This window comes from Phascolarctos cinereus, unplaced genomic scaffold, assembly GCF_003287225.1.
Source record: "Phascolarctos cinereus isolate Bilbo 61053 unplaced genomic scaffold, phaCin_HiC Scaffold_726;HRSCAF=1367, whole genome shotgun sequence".
Taxonomy (NCBI): Eukaryota; Metazoa; Chordata; class Mammalia; order Diprotodontia; family Phascolarctidae; genus Phascolarctos; species Phascolarctos cinereus.
The window spans coordinates 249,954,723-249,973,315 of record NW_027556098.1 but is presented as its reverse complement, the minus strand read 5'-3'; the positions used below and the strand labels follow the sequence as shown (position 1 = coordinate 249,973,315).

The 18,593-nt window shown below is 37.0% G+C and overlaps 1 protein-coding gene across 1 annotated transcript in view; it reads left to right on the top strand.

Moving 5' to 3' along the window:
• Positions 1 to 18,593, top strand: part of LOC110215612 (cilia- and flagella-associated protein 337-like) — a 75,747-nt gene that overhangs the window by 26,432 nt on the left and 30,722 nt on the right. Inside the window, exons 5-8 of the mRNA XM_078146177.1 lie at positions 8,962 to 9,068; positions 9,161 to 9,240; positions 13,902 to 13,956; positions 14,773 to 14,818. Coding sequence (XP_078002303.1) covers positions 8,962 to 9,068; positions 9,161 to 9,240; positions 13,902 to 13,956; positions 14,773 to 14,818 — 288 coding nt within the window. The remainder of the gene's footprint in view (positions 1 to 8,961; positions 9,069 to 9,160; positions 9,241 to 13,901; positions 13,957 to 14,772; positions 14,819 to 18,593) is intronic.

The window sequence follows — 18,593 nt, the reverse complement described above, 5'->3', positions numbered from 1 at the left end:
TGCTCTAAATCCTCCTTTTCTTTCCTACTTCCTTAAGGGAACTAAGAAAAAGTCCCCTCTGCTTCTTAGAGGCTTATCAGATGGAACCTCCCTCCAGAGAATCTCAGGCTTCAGCAATTTGAACAGGGCGGAACCCTCTATAGATAATTGAATAGGGCTCTCCCTCTCCCCTTCTCTCTTCCCAAATTGCATTTACAACTTTACTATGCATTCTAAACAATTCACTGATCTTCCACAATTTTTTCCCCCCAAAGTTTCCAAACATCTTATTCTCAAACCCTCTATTCACACTCATTCACACCAGAGACACAAACAGGAACACAAAACAAACATACAACAAATTGCTGCAGAATCTTCAAATCATATTTAATCATTTTTTCTTTTTATCTTTCCCTTTATATTTTGGTAGTTTGTCCCAATTACTAAGTCTAGATCTCAAGGGACTATCAGCCCCCACTTCCAGTAACTTTTGCTTGTCTCCACTCAATTTTAAATTCGATTTCCCCATCCTCCTCAGACAGAAGAGTCTAGGCAGGCTTATAGGTTCCCTCAGACATCTTACGGACTTTTCTGCTTAGACTCTGGGGAACCCAGTCACCCAGAGGGTTGCCGTTCTGGGCTTGAGACAGTTTATTGGCCTCCCCACTTAGGCTCTGAGCCCTCCCAGTATGCTTATCTGGGCCTGTGCGCACAAACTTACATAACTGAACATTTTTCACTTCACATGGGTGGCTGCAGTGGTGTTCTGATTACCGGTATTGCAGAACTTTCGTTTTGCTACTGTGAGATCTCCCTTTGGGTTTTCCCTCCTCAGGTCAGAATCCCAAACAGCCAAGGCTCAGAGGCTGCTAGAAAGGTCTGGCAGGTGCCTGCCCCTAAATTTGGGTTGGGGCAGTCCCCAAAAAGGGGGTGATATTCCGGATGATTCCCCAAAACTGTGTGGGGTAAGAGGACCCTTACCAATAAATTGGAGACTCAGAGATATTAGCAAAAAGAATAGTTCATTTATTGGCTTTCTCGAGAAAGGCTCCCTCAGAGCACCCACAAGATGGCACTGACCTAAGAGAGAGAGAGAGAGAGAGAGCACGTTTTCAGCTCCGAGAATTATAGAGATCCTAACCGCAATCCCCTCCTCCCTAGCTCCCTTCCTCAGGGCTCATTGGTGCAAGCTCTGAGGGTACAATCTTATTCGTGACAATCTACTTCCATCAACAGAGAATAAAGACAGTTTCACAAAATTGCCTGGAGACAAGAAGGGAGGGAAGTTTTTGAAAGGGTAAGCAGCTCAAGAGGGGGAGGGGTGCTACCTTTTCCTGCTACATGCCTAAAAACAAGTATGGGGAGAGGGAAAGGCCTAGTACAGTATAAGATGTGTTGCAAGGCATATTTTACTGATTGTAAATGTTTCAACTGAGCAAGAAACAACTTACCCTCTGAGCAGGCTTCACTTCTGAGGGATCATCTCTCACAGTCTCTCTACCTCAAGTTTTTCCTTAATCCAATCCATCTTCTATATAACTGTGAAAATGGTTCTCCTAAAGTAGAGATTTGACCATGTCACTCCCCCCATTCTGCACACAAACACTCAATGAACCCCAGTAGCTCCCTGTCAAATATAAACTCTGTTTGGCATTTAGAGCTCTTTATAGACTTATATGTCATATTGCCAAAAAGGTGGCAGACTAGAAATTTTCTTAGTCCTTACATCCTTTCAAATGTCTCCAAAATAAGAATTATGCACAAGAGATAAAGTAATAATAGCTATCTCCATAGACCAATCCACAAAGAACTCTAATGAGTCAATAGTCTAATAAATAAATAGCATGGGAATAGGCTGAGACAGCTTTGAGAGCCCACCTGGGGGAATCTATCACTGTAGAGGAAGGAATTAGAAAGTGAGCAATAAGGGAATATAAGAAAAAAAGATGGAAATTTCTAAAAATCTCAGGAAGAAAAAAAATCAGTTTAAAAATTTGAGTACAAGCACATAAACCAATAGAGAAGATATTAATAACAGAAAGGAAGATGTTCTCCAGATCATCTAAATGAGTTCAAGCATCACACAAAGGAAAATAAATCAATACCTGATCAGATAAAGAACCCTGTGGATTCCAAAGAGAGCGTGGAACCACAGTAAGGTGTTCCCAAATGATTCAAGAGAGAAATAGGAATTATAAAAGCAGATCTTGTGGTCTGCACAGCAGAAGTAAGTGACAGAATTAAAATACTTGAATACAAGGTAGCATATCTGAGCAAAGAAATGAAAGAGAGAACAATTGATTGGGAATACAAATACACAAAAGTGAAGGACAGTCTGGAAGAACAGAAGCAAAAAGCAATAATGTTAAAAGAATCCATGATCTCTACACAAGTGAAACACATTGCTCTTGAAGACAGGATACTCAGATTATGCTTACCAAAAGAACATGAAAAGTCAAAAAACTTGAATAATATGATGCAAAAAATAATGTGTGCAAATGCCCAGAACTTCTGAACACAGAAAACAAAATGCCAATGAAAAGAATACACAGATTACCTCCAGAAGAATAAAAAATGTTATGTTGCGAACTCCAAGACAAATAATGGTTAAATTGAAAAATTTCAGTGACAAACAACAAATTCTACAAGTGACCAAAAGAAAGGCCTTTAAATTGAAAGCAAAGGAAATTCAGGTAACACAAGGCTATTCTGCATTCACAAGAAACCTCAAGAATGAATGGAATAATATGTTCTGAAAAGCAAAGGAGCTCAGATATAATATAAAAAATTGCATACCCTGCAAACTTGAAACTAATAATTAATGAAAAATATAGATGTTTAATAAAAGAAAATAATTTGAAATGTTCCTTGAAAAAAAAGACATGAGAAGATTATTTGCTTTGCAAACATCTAAGAAAACATAAACAGAAGAAAGGCAAATAAATATAATATCCAAGGAAGTAATAACTAAATAAGTTACCCCAGAAAAAAAGGAAAAAAAACAGAAAGAGAAAGACATCTATGGGTCAGGGTATACAGCTTAAACTGCCTCTTGAGAGACAATTTTTAATTTTGAATATAAGCATTTATAACTTGGAAATCAGTAAGTACTGCAGATCAAGGCTGGCCTTATTGTTTTGTTGATTTCTAGATTTAAGAAAGTGATATAGAAAATGTTATTAATTCAAATTAAGCTTAAAAGTGTGTCATGCATACTCTTTTTTTAGACATCCAAGTGTGAAACATTTATTAGCACACCCTGTCCTATAGGGCTAAAAACAATAACAATAGCAATAGAGAGACCAGTAAGAGATTTCTTTCAAAGAGCACACAGGGGGATAAAGAAGAAAGCACAACTTAAGCAGAAGTTATGGTGGAGGAATAGACCTGAAGCACCATGGACTAAACCTCACAATGCCCCATTAACAAGTAGGAACAATGTTCTGTTTTGGGGGGGGGTTTTTGTGGGTGTTAGTAAACTGCAGAATGAGAGAGTACATAGAAAGAGGAGATGGAAAGTAGAATATAGAGGCAAATGCAATATACTCTAATGAAGTCAATGATAAACAATGAAGGGAAAGAAACTTGTAATCTCTTAGGAAAAAGAAGGCCAATTGGAGAATGGGTAAGGTGGCAAAAGGAAGGATTGAATTAGCCTGGAGGGGGGTGTCAGAGGGAGGGGGAAGGGAGAGATCTCAATTCAGTAGTGTGAAGGAATCCCCCTGAGTGACAATGCCACAGAAGGAGAAAGATATTCTAGTAAAGATTCCCAAACTTATTTGGCCTACCACCCCTTTTTAAAAAAATTACTGAGGCCCCCTATGGAAATTTACTTTCTTTAACACTTTAATGGTTTTTTTTTAAATTTGCATTGCTGGCGGCTGCTACCACTTCCTCCCACCCCCACCCCGTCATTCCAGCACTCCCCAAGGTGCGTTATTGCTTACTTTGGGAACCAATGCAAGAGATGGAGATGTCATAATGGCTATAGTCTGGAGAGATTTGGTTATTAAAAGAGACCATTACCTCTGAAAGAAGAAATTCAGTGGATAAAATACTGAATCTCGAGTCTGAGTTAAAATCCAGCCTCAGACACTTACTAGGTGTATGACCTTGGGCAAATGATATAAACCTCTGTCTCAGTTTTCTCAACTGCAAAATGGTGATCATAATAGCTCCTACCTCACAGGGTTGTGTGGAGCTCAAGTGAGATTGTAAGGACTATATAAATACTAACTAATATTTTTATTGTTATTAAGTGTGGTGCCTCCACTGACAGCATTCTGTGACAGCAAAAAGGGAAACAGAGCTCCTGACATCCAGAAGGGTCAGATGGCATGAATGTAGAGAGGCAAATGGGGAAAAAATGATCATGAGGATAAGGGGTAGCAATTAACTATACAATCAGGGACATAGAAAAATTTCTACCATGGGGCAATGCTTCTATCCTCTTTATCTCCTGTAGAAACTCATATTGCTAAGTGAAACATAAGAGAAAAAAAGACAAGGAGGTAAGATCTACAAAAAAATAACTTGGAAATTTTTTAGAATAGGTAATTCAAAATATGTGCCTTGGAAGCTTTAATTCTATGAAGGAGAATACAGTCAGTTAGCCAAAAAGAATTTATAAAGTGCTTATTACCAGGCAGGCATTATTAAGAGACTAAAGAAGGAATAAATAGGTATAAGTGATGGGGTGTGGCCAAAGACGAGGTCTTTGCCCCTTAAACCAAAGGGAATCTGGCTCCCATTTGTCTACAGGCCCCAGCCCCTTATTTCCCTTTGAAAGCCCTAGCTCCACCTGTTTGATCTCATTCAGATGCCTCCCAGTTCCTTCATTATCTATTCAATCTGTTAGACATTCCAATCAGAATTCTCACCCAGACCATTTTCCCAGACGCTTTTCCCAGACCTTTCCCTGGTCACCCAAAGTATATGAGATCTTCCCTGGCCCCCATTTGGGGCTGAGAATCTCATGCCCAAAAGGCTGAGACTTTCTCACGCCACTTTTCCTTACAGGTGTCACCTAGCCTATGTGTTTTATCACTAATAAACTTTTTCTCTGGCTGGAAGATTTGCATTTAATTCTTTCAGTCAGGGCCCAGTACTGTGATCTTGGGGTTCCAGCAGCACCCCAAATTCCTAGACCTCTTCATAAGGACTATGAATCACATAATAAAAGTCTAAAACAGAGAGAAAGGTAGAAAAATGAGGAAAGGAAATCCTTTTTATAAAAAGACATAGAAAAATTAAAAAACTAACAAAGGAAGTTGAAAATGAGGAAAGGAAGATAGACTTTACTACTTAAATGGGAGGAAAAAAGAGGGGGAAGAGAAGAATTAGATAACTAGGCAAAAAGAAGAAAGAAGAAGGAATAAATTAAATAAAACTTCAAAACTAGGGAAAGGTGAGCAAACAAAGTGGGATCATCTGGGGAGGGGATTGAGAGTAAAAGGAAGCAAGCCCATGGAAATAGGGTTGCTTTGAAGAAGATTAAGAAAAAATAACTGAAGATATAAAGAACTGTCTTTACAGAGGAAGAGGAACAACAACAAAACCCTAATTTAAAAAAACCAATATTAGAGACAAATAAAGGAAAATATAGACCTAACTCCCATAACTTTGAATGTAAATGTATTTAAACAATTTGATAAAATGAAAGTGACAAATTGTATAAGAACAAAATGCCACAATCTGTTTTTGACAAGAATTGCAACTAAAAAGATATACTTGGAATGAAGATGAGGTGCTGAAACACTATTGACTATCCATTAAATGAATGCAAAAAAAGCAAGAGTTGTAATCACTGTATCAGACAAAGCAAAAACAAAACTTCAAAACATAAAAGAGTTAAACAAGGAAACTACATATTGCTGAAAGGAACCATAGACAACCAATCAATATCAATATTCCTTCAAATGCTTTATCATCTAAATTCGTAAAGGGAACATTAATGGAATTATGAAAAGACATAAACAATACAATAATAGCTGGAGACTTTAAGGTCCCTTCTCTCTCTTTTGGATAAATTTGACAGAAAGATAAACAAAAGGGAGAATCGAACAAATTGCTGGAGAAATTACAGTAAAAAGACTTATGGCATCTTCTAAATGGAGATGCTAAAGAATGTACATATTTCATGTAGAATATGGAACTTTTACAAAAATTGACCATATATTGGGGCAAAAACATATTTCAAATAAATATAAAATAAGCAGAAAGAGTAAACACATGCTTTGTAGACAGTGCCTAGCACATAGTAAGTGCTATATAAATGTTTATTCTCATTCCTTTTCCCTTCCCTGACTTCTCCACCATGCTCCAGGAACCCCATCACTGGGAAACCTGCTATCTTGCAAGACTGAATCACCCTTAGTACTCGCATCTCATCACTATCCTCTGCCTCTCTGCTTCAAAGGCAGAATAACAAATTTCAAAACACCCATTTAAGGAGGAAACTCAGGACAGACATTTCATTTTGCAGCTGACTGCCCTACTTTAGGACTTCTGTGACTTCTCTTCCATGCTCTTCCATGGAGTCCTTTTCCTTCTAGCTCTTGTGTGTCATCTTCTCCCATTATATTTTAAACTATTTGAGGGCAGGGACTGCCTTCCTTTTTTGTATTTGTATCCCCAGTGCTTAGCACAGTTGCAGAGTAGGTTGATAAGTGTTGTTTCACTACTGCCTATTGACTGAAAGAAAATGGTAATGATAAAATAAAACACACCAAATTTCTAGAAAGTAGCTAAAGCAGTCCTTAGAAAAGGATATCACTAAAAACATACATTTACAAAATAGAAGGAGAAAGAATTAATGAACTGAATATTCATTTCAAAAAAATTGGAAAGCTAACAAAAAGGAAACCCAAAATGGGCACAAAATGGTAAAAAAATAGATAAATTTGAAATAAAATGATATAGAAATGATCAATCTACAAACTTGTTCTTTGAAAAGACTGACAAAGCTAGGAGAAGAACATTATGTGTGAGAAACAGTAAGAAGCTCAATCTGTCTGGAAGGTACAGTAGTACAATAGTAAAGGGGAATAATAATAAGTTAAGATAACCGGTTAGGATTACTTGAATTACCTACCTCATAGGGTTGTTGTGAGAAAACCATTTTGTTAAACTTCAAGCACTATATAAATGTAGTATTATTAAGATTCTAAGCTTTTAAAGGACAGAGACCATGTATTTTTTTTATATTCCCCCAGCAATACCTAGTATAATGGCAGACACATAATAGGCATGCAATAAATATTTGTCTGATTGTAATAACTCAGATTTATGTTATAATAACTCCTTCATATAGTGCTTTAATTGTTTCACAATAACTCCATGATGTATGTGATGTATGTAGTACTATGTTGTCATCCCTATTTTTGTAGATAAGGAAACCAAGGCTCAGAGAATTGAAATGACTTGCCCAGAGTTATATAGCTAGGAAGTGTCAGAAATAAATTTTAAATTCAAGTGTTCTGATTCTGAGCCCAGGGCTCTTTTCACTAAACCAACCCATACTAGGATTTTTGGAATGCAACATCTTGTTCAAATTATTTTGCTAATGATATAATTCGCAACATCTAAAGCAGGGTAAATAGAATGAAAGGAATTTATTATAGGTATAACTACCTATAATGTACCAAGGCAGCCTCTGCTTTAGGGTGACCCAGGAAATAAGGTCTTTCTCAACTGAAGATCTATTTATAATATTTTGGAATGCATGCAGAGAAAGAGAATAACTTGTACAACTCTTATTTGGAATGCCACTGGAGGCCATCCTTGCATTATAAAATGGCAGATGAGAATTGTGCTATTAATATTTATGAAAATATGTAAACTGACAAAGGATTACTTTTTTAAAGATTTGTCACCTTGAGGGCTTTGGTCACTTTGGCTACCTTGGGAAGGTGGTCTTGGGGGTAGCTAGTTCCTTTCCTAGTTAAAGATAAGTGGCCATCCAGCTCCTTTTGAAATGGTCCTACCTAAACCTGCTTGATTTTGGCCCACTAATCTGATGCAGTGGATGCTAAAAATAGCCAAGTAGTGAAAAAAGACAGTGACATCTGATCAGGAATGGATATGGCCAAATGGTATAATGGTGTCAAGGGTCATAGGGGGAGAAAATGCCACTACCACCGCTGCCCCCACAACCACCACTATCACCTCTCAAAAACTGGGAAATGTTCTAAAATCTAGAAACAAGGTAGATGTCATCAATTGGGAAGTGGCTAAAAATTATTTTAGATGATTGTAATTGAATATTACTGTGCTGTAAAAAGGGATGAGTGCAGAAAATCATGATAATCGTATGAACTAACTCAAAGTAGAAGTAGAATCTTCCATTATAACAAAATAAATGGAAAGAACAATAACAAAAAATTGAAACTGAGCATTATATAAATATAATGACCAAGCTTGATACTAAAGAAGAAATGAGAATGCATCTCCTGCCCTTCTTCATAGAGCTAGCGGACTATGGGTATGGAACACTACATGCACTGTCTAACTTGGTTGATATATTGGTCAGTTTTGCTGAACTGACTTTAGAAAGTTTGTTATATGTGATAGCCCTTTGACTAGGGAAATGGGGAAAGGGGGAATATATCAGAAAATAAAAATAATAAAATATACGAATGAAAAGAATAAAATTAAAAAGTGGGAAGCTTTCCCATTCCTCTACATCTTCATTAGGGAAACGCTTACCCATTTGTACTGATTCAAATCTATTCAGATGCTGTCTCCACTAAGCAGAGAAAGTCGGATCCCTTTTACTCTATGGTTTCTTTAAAAAAAGACTGAAACCTTCCAACCTTCTCACTGATATAGCCTGTTCCTGGGAAACCATAGCCAAAGTTGGTATCTGTTTTTGGTTTTGACCTCCATGATTCTTGTCTTTAAATGGAAATTCCTTTTAGATCCAAAATCATTGTAATCCCTATTTCAAATATTTTACTTAGACTTTCTTTTTCCCTTACATAGGTGATTAAAGTGTGGGATTTTGAAACAGGAATGTTGTTGTCTGAATTTATTGGAGCTCATGGCAATGAAGACATCACCTGCCTGACTTTTGATTCCAGTGGGAGAAGGTACACTCATTCTCAATTGTCTATTCAACTCAGAATTGTCATCGAACCTCTTGGTCTTGGATCTTAATGAGTAAACATTACTTCCACTTCAGGCTGGTCACTGGTGGCAGAGACGGATGTTTAAGAATCTGGAACTACAACAATGGGCATTGTCTGAAAACTCTGACCCAAGGCAAGTGACTTCCATTTTTCCAGGCCTTAGAATACAAGAGTATGTGCACTTGGTAGGGCCAAAATGGGATTGAAAGTGTTATGGATGGGCTAGGTGTTATTCCTTCACTGAACTTATCTATAGGCCAATGTTTTCAGGAAAAGACTTGATGCAACTTATTTAGAGTGTTATAGCATTAAATTCAAAACATTTTTGATGGTATGGCATACAGACAAGACATTCCCCAAAAGAATAGTTAAATACACCAGGAACTTCACATAGGTTTTCTTCTTATGCTGCCAAATTGGCTACTCTGCATCCACAGACATTTAAAATCCATGACCTCTGGGTGAAAAGACTTTAGTGTACATATAAAATGATATAAAAAGGTAGTCTGAGGTTCTCAAGTAATTGTCCCTGTGTCTCTGCATTAGTCTCATGTCACTCATGTCATCTGTGTGGAAGTTTCTAGCAAGGGGTTGAAGGTTTTCCACAATGGGTGAAAAGGGACGTGTCTCTAAGATGGATTGCTACTTTTCATCTTAGACCTGTGTAGTAGTGCTAACAAGTAGGTAGTCTTCCCCTCATGAGTAACAACTGCCACAAGATCAATGGTTGTGGAGGAAAGATGTATATTCCTGGTCATTGATTTTTATAGATGGTATAACTATTCCTCTTGTATCCTTAATTGCTGGGGTTGGTGCTGTGCCCACTAGAAGGTCTCTCACATCACCCACAGTCCATTCTTCTCTCACTATGATGTCTTTAAACATTCTCACCATCTCCTAGTAGGGAATTAAGCTACTAGTTAGCAAACAATTCCACTAACAATTATGACTTTAAGGGTGCTGAAACGTACTACTGTCTCAGTTTACAAAACAGAGCTACTGTTTCTTCTTCTTCTTCATCCTTGTATCCCTATCCCTTGTTCATGCCCTATAATACCCCCACAGTGACCACAGTATGACACAGAGTCTTTACAATACAATCTGCCTCACAGTCATTTGTTAACCCCTCATATCAACAGTACTTAATGAGAGTCAAGGTATATTGCCGTGTACAAGATCTCTAACTAACCATGGTGCTGCAAGACAATGCAAAAACAGTACATCAGTGACATCTTGCAAAGAGCAGGATGATAGTTTTTAAAATCACTGGTCTCATCTGCAAAAATCATATGTAAAAAAATCACAACTAGAAAAAATATATATAAAAATCTTGAATGGATCTCAGCAATGTTAAGGTTACAATGGAAATCCTTAATGAGCCCCAACAATAAAACCCTGAACCTGATGAAAGATCCCCCAGGTTCAAAGCACACAGAAAAACAAACTAAAGCTTCTGAGCCCCCACCAGTATTTCTTTTGCCAGACCAACCAAATTCTCAAGCCAGAGTAAAAGACATTTAACTAAACAGCCCAGCAAAATAAATAATGAAAAAAAAATCTCCCCATATAGATAGGGATGGACTCTCTCACAGATCCCCATATCATAGGTGGAAGGGAAGATGCATGTCCAAGGACCTCTGCCACAGAACTGCTGACAATCCATTTAGGCTATTCTTTGCTCCCTACTCTCCTCTGCTGGTCCTCTGTGGATGTGGATGGGGCTGCTCTTGGTAGGTTATTTACTGGCAGTGCTGGCCTTAGCTGTGATAGGCTCTGAACTGTATCAGAGTTTATCAGCTCTTTTAGTTCATAGCTCCCAGAGCTACCTCAGTTCTTTCAATTCAGACCTGGGCTATAACCAATCAAATAAGCTCTTAGACATTGCCTGCCTTTTTAAATTCCTTTACTTCAGCTATCATGACCTCACCCTAGTATCTACTATTTGATTTAAAGGTGAAATTTTCCTTTATCTTCGACTGTAGTCCATGTTAAATTCTTATGTAGCTTCCTCAGATGGTTTTTACAGTGGTCATGAGCATAATTTCTGTAGAATTTCTCTATGTCCTTTCCTTTTCTGGGTGAGTTTGAACCTTTTTTAGGACAGGTTACTTTAAAATAAATGTATATGATAGCTATTTCTAATTCACTCACACTCCTCCCCTACTCCCTCACCCCCAGTAAATGTCTCTTCTCTTCATTGTACCACCAGGTTTCTTTTTTTTCAAGTTTTTTTCTTTTTAATTAATCCATCTCTCCTCCACACTAAGCAATTTTTTGAAAGTGAAAAATAAATTCTACAATAGATATAAGCATTGTCTAGCTAAACAAATTCCCACACTAGTCACATCTAAAAATATATGTCTCTTTCTGCATTAAGTTCATCCCCTCTGTCAGGAGGTGTGGCAGGTTTCATCTTCATTCTTTTGTATTAATGATTTATTGATGCATTAATCAGAATTCTAAAGCTTTTCAAAATTGTTTTTCTCTATAATATTATCATTGTTTAAATTGTTTTCCTAGTTTTGCAGCATTAGTTCATAATGACCTTCACAGTTTCTTCTGAAATTGTCTACTTATGGTACAATAATATTCTATTGCCTTAATAAAACACAATTAGTTTTGCCATTCCCCCATAGAACATCCACTTAATCTCCAATTTTTGGTTACCACAAAAGCTACTATAAATAGTTTTGTACATGTAGATCCTTTTCTTCTTTCTAAAACTTTCTTTGGGCTATATAGACTTGGTAATAGCATAAGTGAATCAAAGGTTATGCACAGGGTGACTTTCTGGGCACAGTTCCAAATTGCTAGGTCATATATCCATTTGTAGCTTATCTTCATGTACAGTGTGAGGTGTTGGGTTAAACCTAATTGATGCCAGATAGCTGTCCAATGTACTTAGTATTTTCCCCAGTAATGAATCCTTTCCCGTTATTAAATGAGTTCTTTGTGCTTATCAGATGCTATATTGTTGTATTTGTTTGTTTCTGTATGTTGTATACCTGATCTGTTCTACTGATAGACCTCTTTTTTATTTCTTTTTTTTTAATCAAAATCAAAATTGTTTTAATGATCACTACATTGTACTGTGATTTGAGATCTAGTTCTGACAAACTTCTTGTCTTCTCACTTTTTTTTCATTATTACCCCTGAGATTCTTAATCTTTGGTTCGTCATATGAATTTCATTATTGGTTTTTCTCTCTCTATGAAATATTCTTTTGGGAGTTTAATTGATTCAGCACTAAATAAATAAATTCATTTAGGTAACATTGTCATTTTATTATATTGGCTCACCCTACCCACAAGCAATTAGTTTTTCACAATTGTTTAGGTCTGTTTTTTTTTTTATCCGCAAAGAATGTTTCATAATTACAGTCAAATAATCCCTAGATGAATCTTGGTAGATATACATCATTACAAAAAGTAATAATTTTGTTTTCTCTTTGTGCTTATTCTTTCAACTTCTCTTCTTCTTCTTCTTCTTCTCCTCCTCTTCCTCCTCCTCCTCCTTCTTTTTGGCCTTGTTTATTTCTATAGCTAGCATTTTTAGCACTATGTTATTAAATAGTAGTAGCAATTATAAGCATCCTTGCTTTATCCCTGATCTTATTGGAAGGTCTCTAGGTTTCCTCTATTACATATCATGTTTGCTGTTAGATTTAGATAAATTCTATTTATTGTATGAAGAAAATATCCATTTATTCTTATGCTTTATAGAGTCTTGACAAGAATGGGTGTAGAATTTTGTCAACAACCTTTTCAGCATCTATTGATATAATCATATGATTTTTATTAATTATATCAATATTATGGATGCCATTAAACTTAAAGGACCCAGTCCCTACTAAATATTCTAAATATCAAAAAATCTAAAGATAATTAATAAAGTAAAATGGGGTTCTTTACAATATCATTATAATTATTGTCATGTTTATCTACTAAAATCATGTTTTCACTATGTCTACTGATAGAAATATTGTGAGGAAGAAGAATGGCTACTGAAGAGGTTAAAGGATTGTTTAAAGTCTTACAATTAATTTTGGTAAAATAGTTGGGGAGGGTGTGTGTGTGTGGGTGTGTGTGTGTGTGTGTATGTGTGTGTGTGTGTGTGTGTGAAACCTCATGAAACCATAACTCCTGCTCTTCCCATTTGCTGTCAAAAGATAATAGATCCATTGCTACTCATGAGGAAGGAAGAAAGGAAAGACACAAACATTTATTGAGTACCTACTATGTGCAAAGCACTAAGCTCAATGCAAAAATGATCTCATGTGATCCTTACAACAACCTGGAAGGTAGGTGCTATATTATCCTATCCTCACTTTATAGTTGAAGAAAATGAGGCAAACAGAGATTAAATGACTTGCCTAAGATCCCACTGCAATAAGTATCTGAGGCCAAATTTGAATTCAGATCTTCCTGATTCCAGGCCCAGGACTCTGTCTACTGTGAAGGGCAAAAAAATCTCTTCCTGGTTATAAGGTCCAGTTTGGTAAATGAGCAAAGCTTTCCTGAATAGTGACCTGGAGGTAGCCATTAACTTTTAAAAAGTGAGTGATTTCTTCTCTACTCACAAGTAGAACCAGACCCAAAATAAAACAATTCAAGGGTTTATAATGGAAATTAAAGCTCCTTAAGAATAGGAATCATTTCATTCTTTATGCTTATATACCCAGTGTCTCATACATTACCTGGCACATAGTAAGCACTTAATAAATGCTTGTTGAATGACTGATTGATTTAAAGTGTTTTTGAGAATGCAAGCTGATTAACTGCATTATTTTTCCAGATGAAAAGCACAATGAAGTCTGTGACTGTACCTATGTAGAAGTATATCAGAATAAGTAAGTTATATCCACAGTAGTGGGACTTATTCTTCAGAAATGTTAACTTGGAGGAGAGAAAATTTGGTGGGAGGGGCAGGACATGAAAGTCATCAATATTTCAAGGGTTGCCATGAGGAACTTGCCCTCGAGTATTGCTATCCTAATTGATCTCTCTACTTCCAGTCTTCTCCTCTGTAACCCAGGAATTCCAGGATACTACTAAATAACTAATTGTATCATGGAATAGTGGAAGCTTGTAGTCAGAAGACCGAGATTTGAATCTACCCTCCCTGTTAGGCTTGTGACCTTGGAAAGTTATTTAACCTTTTTAAGTCTCTATTTCTTCATTTATAAAATGGGGCTAATACTTAACTTATAATGTAATATCTGACTTATAAGTATCAAATAAGATAAACTATTTTATAAGATACTATATAAGTAAATAACAACACCATTGCCTGCTTTCATAAGAATAAGCCATTAAGGGATGTTATGCCCCTTTGAATGCTTTTCTTACCACCCAGGACTAACAGCCTAGGATAACTTAAGCTCAACATCCTACTCAAGACTGACAAATTCCCTGAGTCCTGCAAAGTGAAAAGAGTTGTTGTCTGTTAGCTTGTGGCTTTGGAGTCAGAGTTCATAGGATTCTAGATTTAGAACTTAGAGGTTATTTAATCCAACACACTCAGCCCTCTAAAACTTGACTAAGTTACAGATGGATTGCAACCCATGTTAGTGTGATAGAATCATGGGTCCTTGATTAATTAATACAATTTATAAGTGTAATAGACAAATTCATTTATCTGATTCCTGAACTTTTTATCGTTCTAGGTACATCATAGCTGTGGGATGGGACAGAAGAATAAACATGTATTTTGTAAGTAAACAGCAAAATAAAACCATTTTAACTCCCTGGTTCAGAATAAACTTTCTATCAGTCAGTTATTTTTCTTTTACAAAGAAATTTTTGGAAGAGGTTAATACATCTATCTTTAGTATTTTTTTCACCTGATAACACACCTGGCCAGTAAAGCAAAACTTGAGTCAGGAAAGAATTCCTTAGCTTCTCTTCTGCATATATTTTTCCTGCTCTGGTTTTGCTTCTTCTGTTGTTTGTTCTCCCTGATCTCAGTTGGGTGAAGAAGGAAACTGATTACAGAGACAGTAAGTGACAGACATGGCTGAGTCACATAGGGCCACCCTTAGAAGCCATTCATTTTAACAAACATTTATTGAGCTGCTGTTACATGCAAGACACTGAGCTAGTTGCAGTGGGGAATAAGAAAAAATCAATAAGATACATATTTCCTGCCTACAAGGTCTACCATCCTAATTGGTCTCCCTACTTACAATCTTCTGCTTTTTTTTTCAATAAACTCAATTCAATTTTTAATAATACACATATTAAACACCTGTGTGGAAGGCAAAGTTACAAAGACTGAGGTTATATGGGGGGGAAGTGTCTGCCCTCAGAGAGCAAGGGGAGCAATGGATGACAGTAGAGGTGATACCTGAGGATGGATGTGGAAAGACCTGATGACAGCAGCTTCAGGCTTGGTGAGCCTTTGTGATGGAGAGAAGTGCTGCCTGGTGATTCTAGAAAGGCACTGATCTACCAAGCCTGGCAGAGAGCTTTATCTAAGGAGAACCTCACAAGGGTTCCATGAATCAAGTAAAAAGACCTCTAGTGCTAGAAGTAAGAAGATACTCCTTAGCTGCATTTGGCACGTGCCTTGTTACCATGTGTAGTAAGTTGGAGCCCACTCTCTTCATGGACTTTCCATGTGCAAGGAAAGCATGTGTCAGGTAACCCTGACAGTTGTATAATCCTGAGAGGAAGGAATGCTTAGTACTACCTCTCAAGGCTCCATGCTTTTTTAAAATTTTTCTACTGGAAAAATACAATATTTACCAATGTTAGTAAATTCAAAATTATTTCGAGAAGGAAAGGATGCAAATAATTGGTGAAATCAGGAAAAGTCACCACAGAAAGTAGCACCTGAGCTTTAAAGGAAACTAAAGATTCTATCAGTTGGAGGTACCAGATGCATTTCAGACGTGAGGACCATGTTTTTTGTTGTTCACCTTTTGTTCTTTAAGAGGACCAATGACATCAGGAGAGTGATGTCTTGATTTGCCAGCAAACTGGATTTAAGTGAGGCAAGGCTGTGCAAAGTCATCAAACTTACTCTCTTCTCCAGAGTCATCTGAGTCCATAGGTCAGGATGACTAGACATGACCCCAGATATAGTGGGGAAACCTTGGCCTTTTTAAGCTAAGGTCTTTCCCAGATGTCAGTTTGTCTGATGCATCACCCATTCAGTGATTAAGTGATGTAAGGCTAGGTGAAAAAAGAGGCAAAAGATGGCCTAGTTGGTCTACTCAAAAAAAAATCAATCTGGGAGGGGAAAACCCTCAGGTCTTCTGACCAGAACAGAAATAGTTGCTATTTACACTCTCTCTGAGCCATCAGAACCCAAACAATGACCAAGTGAGGCTTGGGCTGGGACCTAGTATTGGCCAATCAGTGAGAGCCAGAGTGAATTGGGTTTAAGGCATAGTCAGGTAGCTCAATTTGTATCCAAAGGCAGAAAGGTAGAGAATGAGGAATAGCTAGAAAGTCGGTTTGACTGAAATAGAGTGCATGTAGGAGAGTAAAATGAAATTACATTAGAAATATAGGTAGAGGCTTACATTCTTGAAATCTAGACACTGCTTACTCACGTTTAGACTCCCTAAGAGTCTGCCCAATATGACAATGTTCTAATAAACCTTGTCTTTGGCTGAAAAAAAAAGATATATAGGTAGGAGAGAAATTATGGAAGGCTTTAAATGTCAGACAGAGAATTTTGTATTTTATGCTAAAGGCTGAAGATTTTTGAAGTGAGGTTGAGAGGTGAGGGAGGGGTAACATAATCATATCTGTATTTTAGGAATATCAGTCTGGCAGCTCTGAGGAACTTGGAAATATGGAGACAAATTAGGAGGCAGTTGTAGTGGTGCGTGGGAAAAGTGATGAGGATGTATACTAGGATAAAGGCTATGTGAATGGAAAGGTGAACAGATATGTGAGAGATACTATAGAACTAAAATCAATAAGACTTGGAGGATGAGAGTTCAGGGAGAGGGAAGAATCAAGGATAGTCTAAGGTTGTAAAACTAGGTATAGCTTTCTCTTTGTGCTCATTCTCCCAACTCCCATTTGCACTGGCAAGTTGGGTTTTCAAAGAGCAATGACTACTGCTCCTCCCAGGGTTCAAAAGGTAACCCTGAGGATTGGCTAATCCTGAGAAATAGGAGTTCCTAGTACTGTCTCTCACAAGCCTCTATCCAATGTGCCTCTCATTATCAATCAACCAGCTGATATCAATTGGTTTTTACAAAAGAGATATTTACCAAGAAGATATAGAAAGGACAGAAGGTGCAAAAATACCCTCTATACCAGACTGAGGGACACACTCTCTCCTTGCACATAGGAAGTCCATAGGGAGAGTGGGCTCCAACTTAACATACATGGTAGTCTAACCCAAATGGCAAAAGAGGTCCAAAAAGCCAATGAGGAGAAGAATGCCTTAAAAAGCAGAATTGGCCAAATGGAAAAGGAAGTCCAAAATTTCACTGAAGAAAATACTTCCTTAGAAATTAGAATGGAGCAATTGGAAGCTAGTCACTTTATGAGAAATCAAGACATTGTAAAACAAAACCAAAAGAATGAAAAAATAGAAAACAATGTGAAATTCCTCATTGGAAAAACAACTGACCTGGAAAATAGATCCAGGAGAGATAATTTTAAAAAATTATGGGACTGAGACAGAAATTCTTAACCTATGGTCTATGAACTTGGTTTTTTTATGTTTAATATTTTATAACCATTCCAATATAATTAGTTTCCTTGTAATCTTCTGTATTTTATTTTATGAATTTAAAAACGCTTTTGACAATGGGTCCATGGGCCTTACCAGACCACCAAAAGGGTCCATGATACAAAAAAGGTTAAGAACTCCTGCCCAATGAATAGCCCTTATTAGCCCATCTCTCCTTACATATATGTACATGTTGTTTCCCCTGGTTAGATTGTAATATCCTAAAGGTAAGAATTGTTTCACATTTATCTTTGTATCTCCAGTGCCTGGCACATAGTAGGCATTTATTAAATGCTTGTTTACTAACTTAGTTGATCACCTATCCTTTCACTGAACCCTTTAAAATCTACTCTCCTAAAATATATTTTGCATGTCAGACTATGCCTAGCTTTCTTCTCTTTCTCTATAGTGAATTTTGAGACGGAATTATTTCTTACTGCCACAGTTTGAATCATGTCTACTCTAGCAACAAATTCCCTCTTGTTGATCAGTCAGAGCCATAATACCAGTTCTTGTGGCTTTTTTTCCCTTTGAAGAATGAAATAATCATTAAGGCAAGTCAGGAATCTGTCAGATGTTCCACCATCAGCAGAGAGAGGGCTTCAAAAGATATCCAGATAATTAAAGTCCCCCATCACTGCTGTATCATACCTCTATGCTAAGTTTGTGATGTGCTTTGCAAACTTATCTAATTCTCCCTTTTGTCCAGATTATAATGCTATCACAATGTTGATACTATTTCTACCTCCATTGATTCTTACTCAAATGCTCTTCAGTATGCTTCCTCTG